At 40.2% G+C, this 13,919-nt stretch overlaps 1 protein-coding gene across 1 annotated transcript in view; it reads left to right on the top strand.

The window, feature by feature from the left end:
• RNF168 (ring finger protein 168) overlaps positions 1–7,181 on the top strand; it is a 29,732-nt gene extending 22,551 nt beyond the window's left edge. Inside the window, exons 5-6 of the mRNA XM_012780343.3 lie at positions 2,340–2,421; positions 4,256–7,181. Coding sequence (XP_012635797.2) covers positions 2,340–2,421; positions 4,256–5,206 — 1,033 coding nt within the window. The 3' untranslated portion in view covers positions 5,207–7,181. The remainder of the gene's footprint in view (positions 1–2,339; positions 2,422–4,255) is intronic.
• The last annotated feature ends 6,738 nt before the right edge of the window (positions 7,182–13,919 follow it).

The raw sequence follows: 13,919 nt of genomic DNA, 5'->3' as shown, positions 1-13,919 counted from the left end.
AAAATTTTTTTTTAATTTAGCCAGGCACAGTGGCGTGGGCCTGTAGTCCCTCCCAGCTGCTCTGCAGGCTGAGGCAGGGGGATCACTTGTGCCTAGGAATTTGAGGTTACAGTGAGCTTTGATTGGGCCACTGCACTCCAGTCTGATTGAATAGTAAAAAGTGAGTTATGCAAGTTAACCCATTAACTGTTTAAATATGAAACAAATGGGATGATAATTCTTAAAGTAGTAAAAGGAGGAGACTTTTATAATATATTAAAGGATATCTACCAAAAAATTTACATCAGATATTGTACTTTGTGGTAGAACATTGAAATCATTCCCTTTTAGGCCAGGCATGGTGACTCACGCCTATAATCCTAGCACTCTGGGAGGCCAAGGCAGGTGGATCACTCAAGGTAGGAGTTCCAAACCAGCCTGAGCAAGAGTGAGACCCCATCTCTACTAAAAATAGAAAGAAATTAATTGGCCAACTAAAAGTATATAGAAAAAAATAGCCAGGCATAGTGATACATGTTGTAGTCCCAGCTACTTGGGAGGCTGAGGCAGAAGGATCACTTGAGCCCAGGAGTTTGAGTTTTCTGTGAGCTAGGCTGACGCCACAGCACTCTAGCCCAGGCAACAGAGTAAGACTGTTGAGTCAAAAAAAAAAAAAGAAAAGAAAGAAAAAGAAATCATTCCCTTTTTAAGGTCAGGAAATCACAGGATGGCTTGCTACTTGCCATTTCTATTCAAAATAGTACTGGAGATTTCAGTCTGCATAGTAAGATAATAAAAAATATGAATTCGGAAAGAAAAGAAGCAGCAGCTCTCATTCAGAGGTGTCATAATTATGTAGAAAAATCCAATAGTTCAAATAATTAATTTTTAGAATTAATAAGAGTTTAGCGGCCAGGCGCGGTGGCTCACGCCTGTAATCCTAGCACTCTGGGAGGCAGAGGTGGGCGGATTGCTCGAGGTCAGGAGTTCAAAACCAGCCTGAGCAAGAGCGAGACCCTGTCTCTACTATAAATAGAAAGAAATTAATTGGCCAACTAATATATATAGAAAAAATTAGCCGAGCATGGTGGCGCATGCCTGTAGTCCCAGCTACTCAGGAGGCTGAGGCAGTAGGATTGCTTGAGGCCAGGAGTTTGAGGTTGCTGTGAGCTAGGCTGATGCCACGGCACTCTAGCCTGGGCAACAAAGTGAGACTGTCTCAAAAACAAAGAGTTTAGCAATCTTGCAGCTATAAAATCTGTATGAAAAGTCAGTTGTAAAATACAACTTTAAATTCTGTTTATAATAGCTTCAGAAAATAAAATGTACTTAGAAATAAATTTATTGAAAAATCTGTAAGGCCTGGCCAAGTGGTGGCTCACAACTGTAATCCTAGCACTCTCGGAGGCCAAGGTGGGACAATTGCTTGAGGTCATGAGTTTGAGACCAGCCTGAGCAAGAGTGAGACCCTGTCTCTACTAAAAATAGAAAAAATTAGCTGGGCGTGGTGGAGCTCACCTGTAGTTTCAGCTATTCTGGAGACTGAGGCAGGAGGATTGCTTGAGCCTAGGAGTTTGAGATTGCTGTGAGTTAGGGTAATATCATACACTCTAGCCAGGGCAACAGAATGATACTCTGTCTCAAAAAAAATGAAAAAAATCTGAAAGACCTATGGAGAAAATTGTATTATGTTAAATGTATAGTATTCATGGATTGAAAGATGCCTACTGTTACAGTATTACTAAATGTCAATTCTCCTCAAACTGGTCTGTGGATACAATGCAATTCAAATCAGAACCTCCTTCTCCCTTTTTAAGTATATATAATAAAATCACCGCACAAAATAATGGTAAATAATCTAATCATGGACTTTTCACCAGCAGTAGAAGCCAAAAAAAAAAAAAAAAACGTGATAAAGTAGTTTCTAACATAAAGAAGAAACTAACATGTCCTCTCTCCTGGCTTAAAATGTCATTTTCATTATAGTCTTGCATTGTTCTGATGCCATCTGCCTTTAAAAAAATTTTTTTAAGCATTAAGAAGTATTTATTTTGACTTCTACTCCCTTTTCTGCTGTTTTTCACTAAAATGTCAATAATCAGCCATTTTTGTCCTGGAGTTAGTTTTGTCGTGAAGTTAGGTCAAAATACCTGAGATAAGAATATGAAACATGCCGAAAATGTTGGGGACCAAAAAAAAAAAAAATAATAAAAAAAAAAAATAAAAAAGAATATGAAACACACTATGATAAAGCAGCAAAACACACAGCCCTAGGCATAAACAGTTACTTTGGCTTTATTATATTGGGTATGTACCTCTGTCTTTCAAAGGATTCAAACTTTGGTAAACTTTTTTTAAAGGTATTTATCACCTAAATCTCAATTTGGGTCAGCATCACAGTCTGAAGTTGTACAAGAAGTCAGGAAAAACTCCATATCTAAGGTACGTTGATGCTGAAGTTTAGCAGGTTTATTAATGCTATAGTTTATAATACGTGTGGTTTTGTAATTTTGTTTTTAAAATGACTGCTCTCTTTCACAATAAACAAACAAATAAAGTCACTGTATTTAATGGAGCACCCTTTCTTAGTCATCTTAGGCTTACCTAGGCTGGGGGTCAGCCAACCTTTTCTCTACAAGTCCAGATAGTAAATATTTTAGGCTTTGTGGTCAATATAGTCTCAGTCACAGCTATTCAGCTATGCCGTTGTAGTGTGAAAGCATCTGTAGACAATATGTAAGCACATGATCCTGTCTGCGGGCCAATACAACTTAGTTTACAAAAACAGACAGCAGGCTGGATTTTATCCATGGGCCATAGTTACTGATCCCTGACGTAGGTAATCAAATTCAGAAAACTGAATAGGTTCTACCTGGCACCAGCTGTTCAGTTAGAATATCATAAGATGGGAAACAAAGCATGCTATTTGGACAGCATCAGCCATGTCTATTCTGCAGGAATCCTCACACAGCGCTCCTGAGTGATGGCCTAGAAACAAGACCACACAAGCCAGTGTGGTAATCACTCTGGCTTAGAAGCCACATGCCATGTAAGACTCAATTATTTCTTGTAACAACCCATGGTAGTAGCTTCTAAGAGTCCTGATATGGAACCCATCCAGTCAAGAGTTACAAGTCACTTATAGAAGCCCCAAGCTTTGGCTTCCCGCTGGGTGTTTATAGAGCACTTACAGTTCTATTAATAGTACAGGTGCTGTTCACCATTCAGGGGTCATTTTTTCCATCAACTATATGGCCTAGTAACACAGGTGACACTGTATATATCAGGTTTCCAGAAAGATAGAACTAGGAAGGGGGAATTCAGTTTCCCACACAGAAGTGTTTTTAATCTTTTACTCACAGGTTCCTAACATTTTTTTCAATTCAGCTAAGTGGTTTTAAAGTACCTAACATTTAGTAAACATTTACTATGTGCCACATAAGTGTGTATTATCTTTAATCTTAATCACAACCACTAACTTTGTAAGGTAGTTATCCTTCTCATATCCATTTTACAGTTAAGAAAACAGAGGCACATTTAAGAGACTTAACGCGAAGTCTCTCAAGTAGAGTTCATAGAGGGAGGGTTCAAGTCCCTATAGTCTGTCTCATACTGGAGATTAGAATTGGTGGGGAAGGCATTGTGGGCTGGGATATTTGGTCTTGATTCCAGCCATTGGTCATACGTAGAATCTAGTTTATGCATTTTATTATTTTTATTTTTTTTGAGACAGGGTCTCGCTTTGTTGTCCAGGCTAGAGTGAGTGCTGTGGTGTCGGCCTAGCTCACAGCAACCTCAAACCCCTGGGCTCAAGCGATCCTACTGCCTCAGCCTCCCTAGTGGCTGGGACTACAGGCATGCGCCACCATGGCCGGCTAATTTTTTCTATATATATATTAGTTGGCCAATTAATTTCTTTCTATTTATAGTAGAGATGGGGTTTTGCTCTTGGCTCAGGCTGGTTTCGAACTGCTGACCTTGAGCAATCCACCTGCCTCGGCCTCCCAGAGTGCTAGGATTACAGGCGTAAGCCATCCCACCCAGCCATAGTTTATGGGTTTTATTCTGTAGGTTTTCATGAGAGTGAAAGTGAAGTAATGGCTTAATCTAAATTGGCATACAGAAGAAAGATACTATTAGAAAAGAATTAATATGTCTCATTAGTAATGCTTAATAATATGCAGTGACAATTCAGCTATGGTATCAGTATAATTAGATGTATATATCATGATTTGATGTTTTCCCTTGGTTCACTCAGTCTTTTTGTTTTCTATAGGAAATGGACAGTAGTGATGTGAAAAGTCCTACATGGCAAGAGACAGAAGTTGAAGAAGATATGCCAATACTTTCTCCCCAAATATGCCTTGAAAGTCAAGAACAAGTTACAGAATCTTCAATAGAGTCACCTATGCCATGGTTATGTGACTGTAGTACAGAATCGTGCCTTGAAGGAAAAGTCAAAACAGAACTAAACAATCATGATAAAGAGATATGTATCTTAAATCATAAGGGACCTCAAACCAGAGTTCCCTACTCTGAAGAAGCCACAGTTGAGCCTTGTAGCAAAACAGAGGGTGGGTGCACTATATCAGGTATGGCACAGATAATTGGAAATAGCACAATTGAGACACAGCATGAAGAGTCTCACCTGATCAGTAAGGATATTTCCAAAAGAAAAAACGAGAAGTCTTTGTTTAAAGCAGTCGGGGATCCATGCTATTCTGCAAAAAGAAGGAAAATGTTCCTTAAATCTTCCTCAGATCAAGAGGAAACAGAAATAAACTTAACCCAAAAACTGATAGATTTGGAGCATCTACTTTTTGAGAGACATAAACAGGAAGAACAGGACAGGTTATTAGCGTTACAGCTTCAGAAAGAGGCGGATAAAGAACAAATGAAGCCAAACCGGCAAAAAGGATCCCCAGACCAATATCAGTTACGGGCTACGCCCTCACCTCCAGACAAACTGCTAAATGGACAGAGGAAGAATTCCAAAGATAGGAACTTAAAAAGGCAAATGGACATAGAGCATTCAAAACCTCGGAGAGGCTCAAGAGATGAGAATTGGCAGCCTTCTTTTAAGATCCAGCTGAGGCATTCAGTTAATGGAAGAAAGATGCCAAATTCTACTAGAGCTAATTGTAATGTATCTAAAAGTGCTCATTCCCTACAGCCTAGTAATTCACAGAAAAGTATTTTTCAGATGTTTCGGAGATATGCAAAGTAATGCATGAGTAAAGGGAATGTTTTGTAATCTAGTAAAGCTAGATTGTGAAGCTCTCTTTTCTATATAGAATGCTTATAAATTTGTCATAAATTCTCTGTAGGCACACTCATTTTCTTTAAAGGTCTGTGTGATTACAAGGGAAGAATATACAAATATGTTTCTGCAAAACTCAGTACTAAGCAAGAGTCTCTCTATCTTTCCATTATTTATAACTGTGATGCACTAAGTTTTATAATCCTATGGATGTGAAAATGCCTTGGCCAACTCCAAGAAATTTTCAAGTACCATTTTCTTTCCAAAAAAATGCATGTTTTATGGCCTTTGCTAGCCTTTTTTTTTTTTTTTCATGACTAGTAATCAAAGCAAGATTATATTATTTCAAGTAATTAAGGAATCCATGCAGAGTTTAAAGTCAGAAAATCAGTTTTCTAGAAAATTTGGAATTAGTTGACAAAAAGGAAAATAGACTATGCAAAATGAGTTAAGAGTTGGGATCAGGCTAGATGGGGTGGATTGACAATGTTTGGGAGCATTGAAACTGAATGAGTAAACAAAACTGGGTCTAGAATGAAGTAGCAGGCAAAGCATTCTCCCTTGTCCTTTCTTTGCTAAATGACATGACATTTGGATTTTACAGCTTTTCACACCATGGTATCTGGTGTCAAAATCAAAATTAGTTACTAAATTACCTGAGTTTTTGGAAATTCACATTTCTATTCATCTGGTATTCCAGGAAAAAAATGGCAATTTACTATAGGAGGGTTATGTCATAATATCTTATGTTGTGGAACCTGAAACATAACCATGTGTTTATTTTCTTATCATTTGTATGGATGTTGACTTATATTTGTGTTTATGGACAGAAATAGAAAGTATGATACTTGGGTTTTGCTATGTCTTACCCCTGAAAGAATGTAAAAATACAATGAAATGTCCTACAACTAGGACATTTCATTTGTCCTAGAACTAATTCTAGCTTAAATTTATCAATATTTTTATGTCATTAAGCTTTTTTCCTCCAAATTTTGTAATTGAAATTCTTTTAGTCTTTGCATACTTGATGGCATCTATGTCAATATTGATAGGGTAATTATGGGTAGAATTCAAAAAAAGTGATTGCCCTCTGAATAATGATTGTAACAAAATAAAATGTAGTTAGAAACTAACCAAATATTTCTAAAGTGGACTAAAATCTGTCTTCTCATCAAACCAGTATTTTTCTAAGCACAATTTCACTTTATGTTGTGGGGTAGACAATGTTGGAACTCCTCAAATTAAAAGCTACCTACTTAAATCTTTCTGTTATAGTCCATGACCAAAAAGGGGCAGAAAATAGCCTATGGTGTGATATATTTTAGATTTATATATTTAACCACTTGTCTATGAAGAAGTTTTCCTGACTAAAGTTGGTTTTAAGATCAATTCATTTCTATAGTCTTTCTGCTATTCCTACCGCCAGAAACTAATAAATGCTTTGTGTCAGTCATTAGAATATATGAATGTATTGCTACTTCTTCCTCTTTTTGTGGAAAGGATATGAGAATGCTTAATTTCTCAGGGAGTGCTAATGCTGTGCAGAGGTTGAGAATCTGAAAATTAAAATGATAATTAGAAATAAAAATTGATTTATATATTTTACTGTAATTTAAAAATAAAAATCATCTGCATAAAAATTAAAAGTTCTGCATAACACAAACTACCATCAAGGAACATTGGAGAACATGGCAGACTGCAGAAGAAATAGTTGCAGTTCATCACAAAGAGCTAATTTCCTTTATGTAAAGTGTATGCCAATTCATTAAAGAAAAAAGAGCAACAACTCAATAGTAAAATTAGAAAAGTTTATTTTCCCAAGAAACATTTTCAACAAAGGAAACATAATGGCTCTTAACTGTGTGAAAATGTACGTAATGTCACTTAAACTAATATGTTTTTCTGCCCTCTAGATTAATAAAGGGTTTTTCTGTTGTATTTCCTTTGTGTGTGTGTGTGGTGTGTTTTTTTCATCTTGGCAAGAGTGTGAAGAAATAGGCATTCTTGTTTTGTTTTGTTTTGAGACAGAGTCTCGCTTTGTTGCCCAGGCTAGAGTGAGTACCATGGCATCAGCCTAGCTCACAGCAACCTCAAATTCCTGGGCTCAAGCAATCTTCCTGCCTCAGGCTCCCAAGTAGCTGGGACTACAGGTATGTGCCACCATGCTTGGCTAATTTTTTCTATGTATTTTTAGTTGGCCAATTAATTTATTTCTATTATAGTAGAGACAGGGGTCTTGCTCTTGCTCAGGCTGGTTTCAAACTCCTGACCTCAAGCAATCCACCCGCCTCGGCCTCCCAGAGTGCTAGGATTACAAGCGTGAGCCACCGCGCCGGGCCAGAAATAGGCATTCTTATATGCTGCCTGGTATGAATAGAAAATTGAAAATCCCTGTGGAGGTAAATTTGGCATTTCTCTTTAGGAATTTCATAAAGCTGTCTTCACATGTATGCAGAATAGTTTGTAAACAAAATTTTGTTATGGCATTGTAGTAACAAGCTTAGAAACAACCTTAATGTCCATAATAAACACTAAAGAAATGATGGTACAATAGGGAATACTATAAAGCAGTAAACAAATGACTGATGTGATAACTACAAGATTCAAAGTTAAATAAAAAACAAGATGTTGAGCCAGGCACTCATCACTGCGCCCAGCTAGTTGGCCCCTTATTGCCTTTTAAGTTTTAAGAATTATAATCAGGAAAGCTTTTTCCGCATGAAAAGCAAATGACATTGTGAATTTTTGACTTATTTAGCTTTAATATGCTATTTTAAAATTATATAAACCATACCCTTTCCAGGTAGGACTGCAGCACACCACATTCCTTTAAGAAGGAGAAAAGCCAGATAAAAATACAGAATTGTCAACTTAAAAGCATTAGTGACCTGAAACGAGAACTAAAGGGGCTACTTTTCTAGAGACTTAAGAGAGGTGAACTCAGGTTTGCAACCTCTTTGCCTGCTAGCATGAGCCTACTCTTCAGTGTAAGACAAAAATCAAGGCTGCTGATGATGAACAGAGAAACTGGCAGCACTGTTGGCCATCTCCTGAGTCTAGAGAGACAGTTAGAAATTTGAGGGTTGTAAATGTAACTGGTTTTGTCATCAGGATAATTGCAGAGTTTTGTAACCACTCAGAGCAGAGGCTAAAAACTAGGCTCAAAAGAAGAGTTTTCATGAGGTTCATAATGCTGATAAGACAAAAGATTAGAATTCAGGAACTGCTGGGCATCGTGGCTCAGGACTGTAATCCTAGCCCGGGCAACAGAGTGAGACTGTCTCAAAAAAAAAAAAAAAAGCTGAATGGTCTAGGGCACAGGGGTCCATGCGGCCTGCCTAGGACATTTATCCTAGTGGTTTTTGCCCCCCCGCCTGTCCTGCTTAGCAGCCAACTCGTCCGGGCCCACAGTGCGCACTCTCCAACGGTCTGAGGGACAGTGAACTGGCCCCCTTTTAAAAAGTTTGAGGACCCCTGTTAGGCAATAGGGACAGAAGAGGAGAGCTCAGCAGGCTGAGACTGACGTTGGCAGTAGCCACCACGGCACATGCAGCCCTTGTTTTCGCGGTAGCCACCCTTCTGGTCTCGGAAGTAGTTGCCGTGGGTTCCCTGCTTGTGGTCAAACACTTGCTCGCTCGTTATTCTCCACCAGGCTCCCCAACGTCTCACCCAGATGCAAAGCCACAACACAGGGTATTCAGTGTAGGGAATTGGTTATACAGGTACTGGAGCAATAACCCAAAGATGATAATTACAGGAAGTGGCTACCACTTTCAAAGCTGAGAAACGGGAAGGGTTTGGTTACTAGAATGTAGGAGCCCAGGGTGTAGGGATGGGTGGACCCTGCAGACTAAGTGTGCAGACCTCAGAAGGAAATGCCTCCCAGCTGCTGCTGCTACCTCTGAAATGGCCCAATGAGTCTACTTCTGGAAGACTTGAGAGAATTTGGAGATTGGAGTCAACTGCCCCTGCTGGGGCAACAAACACACACAAAAAGAAAGAAACCCCCTTTTCCTTTCCTTCCTTCCTAGTATTTTTTTTTTTTTTTTTTTTGAGACAGGGTTTTGCTCTGTCACCAGGAATAGAATGCAGTGGTGTCATCATAGCTCACTGCAACCTCAATTCCTGGGCTCAAGTGATCCTCCCACCTTAGCCTCCCGAGTAGCTGGGACTACAGGTGTGTGCACCACCATGTCCACCTAATTATTTTCTATTTTCTTGTAGTGATGGAGTCTTTTTATTAAATTTTTTTTATTTTATATTTTTAGTTGGCCAATTAATTCCTTTGTATTTTTAGTAGAGACGGGGTCTCGATCTTGTTCAGGCTGGTCTCAAACTCCTGACCTTGAGTGATACTCCCACCACCGCCTCCCAGAGTGCTAGGATTAGAGGCCTGAGCCACCGTGCCCCGCCTACTGATGGAGTCTTGCTCAAGATAGTCTCAAACTCCTCGCCTCAAGCAATCCTCCCACCTTGGCCTCCCAAAGGGCTAGAATTACAGGCCTGAGCCACCCTGAGTAGCCCCTTGTACTTCTTTTTGTTTTTTTTTTTTTTTGAGACAGAGTCTTACTCTGTTGCCCAGGCTAGAGAGAGTGCCGTGCCATCAGCCTAGCTCACAGCAACCTCAAACTCCTGGGCTCAAGCAATCCTGCTGCCTCAGCCTCCCAAGTAGCTGGGACTACAGGCATGCGCCACCATGCCCAGCTAATTTTTTCTATGTATATTAGTTGGCCAATTTATTTCTATTTATAGTAGAGACGGGGGTCTCGCTCTTGCTCAGGCTGGTTTCGAACTCCTGACCTCAAGCAATCCGCCCGCCTCAACCTCCCAGAGTGCTAGGATTACAGGCGTGAGCCACCGCACCCGGCCCCCTTGTACTTCTTATCAATAGAACTTAATGGGAAGCCAGCTGGCAAAGGAGTCTGGGAAAATATTTTTCATATTATAGCAGAGTTTAGAGTGGCAGGTTTGAAGGTGAGAGACAATAGGGGAAAAGAAAGCACAGCAGAGATGTATTCTTTTAATAGATTCTGGGACTAAGGTGCCTTGAAATGTCTAAGGTGAAAACCTATAAAGCTCCTATCTTGACAGTATGAAGGAATATGTTGAGGAAATGATGCTTATGCATAAATTCCCAGGAGAGGTAAAGCCTCATTAAGCATCTGTGAAGAAAACTGGATCATCTTCAAGCACCTGTAGAAAGCCTTCCCAATGGTTTAGTTTCTTTTGTCTTGATTATAACCAGAGCTGATGATTCAGAGAATAAGGTTGTATGTGCCACCCCCATATACAGACAGGTGGTCACCTAAAGCTACCATTGTCCCATTTCCTATGTCCCTACAAGCCCTATATATCCCTACAATTCCTTACCCATAGGGACATCAAGAATCCCTCTTCAGGCCAGGCGCAGTGGCTCACACCTGTAATCCTAGCTCTCTGGGAGGCCGAGGCGGGCGGATTGCTCGAGGTCAGGAGTTCGAAACCAGCCTGAGCAAGAGCGAGACCCCGTCTCTACTATAAATAGAAAGAAATTAATTGGCCAACTAATATATACAAAAAAAAAAATTAGCCGGGCATGGTGGCGAATGCCTGTAGTCCCAGCTACTTGGGAGGCTGAGGCAGGAGGATCGCTGGAGCCCAGGAGTTTGAGGTTGCTGTGAGCTAGGCTGACGCCATGGCACTCACTCTAGCCTGGGCAACAAAGTGAGACTCTGTCTCAAAAAAAAAAAGAAAAAAAAAAAAAAGAATCCCTCTTCAAATTTCCTCCATATAAAATTAAGCCCTCAGACATCACCACTGAATTCTCAGGGCTTCTAGGATGGTACTCCCCAGAAATAACAGAGTTAGAACACCAGGATAAGACTCGATTTGTCTATTTAAAGGAGGGCACTTGAGTAATTTAAAATACGTCATAATGAAGTAACTCTCCAGAGTAAACCTAGATTACAAAAAATCAGCATAGAGGACTTGTGTAACAATTCTACCAAAAGGCGCTGATATAATACTAAATTAACTTAGTTTTCTTTTATTTGTGTTTGTTTGTTTTTTGTGCCAGCACTCCTGGCAATGGACTGCTGGATAAATTAACTTGGTTTTTTTTTTTTTTTTTTTTTTTGAGACAGAGTCTCATTTTTGTTGCCCAGGCTAGAGTGAGTGCCATGGCGTCAGCCTAGCTCACAGCAACCTCAAACTCCTGGGCTCCAGCGATCCTCCTGCCTCAGCCTCCCGAGTAGCTGGGACTACAGGCATGCGCCACCACGCCCGGCTAATCTTTTGTATATATATATTTTTAGTTGGTCAATTAATTTCTTTCTATTTTTTTAGTAGAGACGGGGGTCTCGCTCAGGATGGTTTCGAACTCCCAACCTCGAGCAATCCGCCCGCCTCGGCCTCCCAGAGTGCTAGGATTACAGGCGTGAGCCACCACGCCCGGCCAACTTGGTTTTAACATGAGAGAATCTACCCCTAAAGAGCTTGAAGTGCCATAATTCATGCAATACTATTAAAAATGTAGTGAACTGAAACGGTGTTTAAAATCTGAGGTTCTCAAGAATGACTGCCTGGGAAAGCACCTTTTAAACAAAAAGAAAACGATTACTTGATTCCTTCTACTGGAAAATGCTTAGAAAACTTATATTTAAATACTTTCTTTGCATAAAGCTAAAACTGACATACATTTGGCTTAACTGTAGAAGAATGTAACTTTTTAAACCAATAATACTTTGTTTTCTGAGATAAGGTGTCATAGTCACTATGTTGCTCAGCCTGGAGTGCAGTGGCATTGTCTAGCTCACTGTAGCCTCCAACTCCTGGGCTCAAGGCATCCTCCTCAGCCTCCATCCTCCCAAGTAGCTGGAACTACAGGCACGTGCCACCATGCTTGGCTAATTTTTAAATTTTTTGAAATTTTTTGTAGCGACAAGGTCTAGATATTGTCCAGGATGGTATTGAACTTCCTGACCTCAAGCAATCCTCCTGCCTCCGCCTCCCAAAGTGCTAGGAGTACTTTGGCATGAGCCACCGTGCCAAGCCACTAGTAATACTTTTTATTTTGTTTTTTTTTGTTTTTTTTTTTTGAGACAGAGTCTCGCTTTGTTGTCCAAGCTAGAGTGAGTGCCGTGGCATCAGCCTAGCTCACAGCAACCTCACACTCCTGGGCTCCAGCGATCCTACTGCCTCAGCCTCCCGAGTAGCTGGGACTACAGGCATGCGCCACCATGCCCGGCTAAATTTTTTTTTTTATATACATATCAGTTGGCCAATTAATTTCTTTCTATTTATAGTAGAGACGGGGTCTCGCTCTTGCTCAGGCTGGTTTTGAACTCCTGACCTTGAGCAATCCGCCCACCTCGGCCTCCCAGAGAGCTAGGATTACAGGCTTGAGCCACCGCGCCCGGCCTAGTAATACTTTTTAAAACATGGTCTTAAACTCTAAAACAAATTTTCCTTTGGGACTGATAAGAACAGGTCACAGGCTAAAAAATAGATGAGGACTAATTAGGGGATGGAAGTGGCAATTTTAATGTTGCATAATAACAAAAGCCCTAATTTCTAAGTCAACCAAAATATTCTAAATTAACCTTACTCTTCTTCTTTGGCTTAAACAAATCATTTATGTATCATGTATTTTTCTAAAACATTTATTTTAAATTTGGTGGTTTTTACATTAAATGTCTTTAAATGGCAAAAAGTTCCTTTGGTGTTGTACCTTAATTTTATGTGTTTTTCTGGAGGGTCTTGAGAGCAGTTACCAGAGCAGGGGTGGGGAACCTTTTCCTGTTGGAAGGCTGCATTATTAATTCAGCTGTAATTGAATAAGGCTGCATCCAAGAAACTTCAATTAGAAGTTTTAATTTGACATGATATCACATAGAAATGCTGCATTCCTGTAGAAATCTTCTTTCAATAATTCACATTGCTGATTATCTTCTTCATAAAAATTAACTATTTGGTTTCATAGAGATAAAATTTTGGCTAACACCTGTCCATGCAATAGCCAGCACACTTTAGAATGATATGACAAATCCACACAAATACCTTACTGTTCAACTTTAGCATGTTACCAACCTGATGATGCTGTGTTGCATTTGCATGAATATAGTTAACAAGGCTTATAACCTATTGCAAAGTGTCACTTAAAATAGTAGCTTTAGGCCGGGCGCAGTGGCTCACGCCTGTAATCCTAGCACTCTGGGAGGCCGAGGTGGGCGGATTGCTAGAGGTCAGGAGTTCGAAACCAGCCTGAGCAAGAGCGAGACCCCCATCGCTCCTATAAATAGAAAGAAATTAATTGGCTAACTAATATATATATATAGAAAAAATTAGCTGGGCATGGTGGCTCATGCCTGTAGTCCCAGCTACTTGGGAGGCTGAGGCAGGAGGATTGCTTGAGCCCAGGAGTTTGAGGTTGCTGTGAGGTAGGCTGATGCCATGGCACTCACTCTAGCCTGAGCAACAAAGTGAGACTCTGTCTCAAAAAAAAAAAAAAAGGCCGGGCGCTGTGGCTCACGCCTGTAATCCTAGCTCTTGGGAGGCCAAGGCGGGCGGATTGCTCAAGGTCAGGAGTTCAAAACCAGCCTGAGCAAGAGCGAGACCCCGTCTCTACTATAAATAGAAAGAAATTAATTGGCCAACTGATATATATATATATAAAATTAGCCGGGCATGGTGGCGCATGCCT

Source organism: Microcebus murinus, chromosome 1 (assembly GCF_040939455.1).
Source record: "Microcebus murinus isolate Inina chromosome 1, M.murinus_Inina_mat1.0, whole genome shotgun sequence".
In the NCBI taxonomy this organism is placed as follows: domain Eukaryota; kingdom Metazoa; phylum Chordata; class Mammalia; order Primates; family Cheirogaleidae; genus Microcebus; species Microcebus murinus.
The sequence above is the reverse complement of the archived record's forward strand: the minus strand, read 5'-3'. Positions and strand labels throughout refer to the sequence as shown.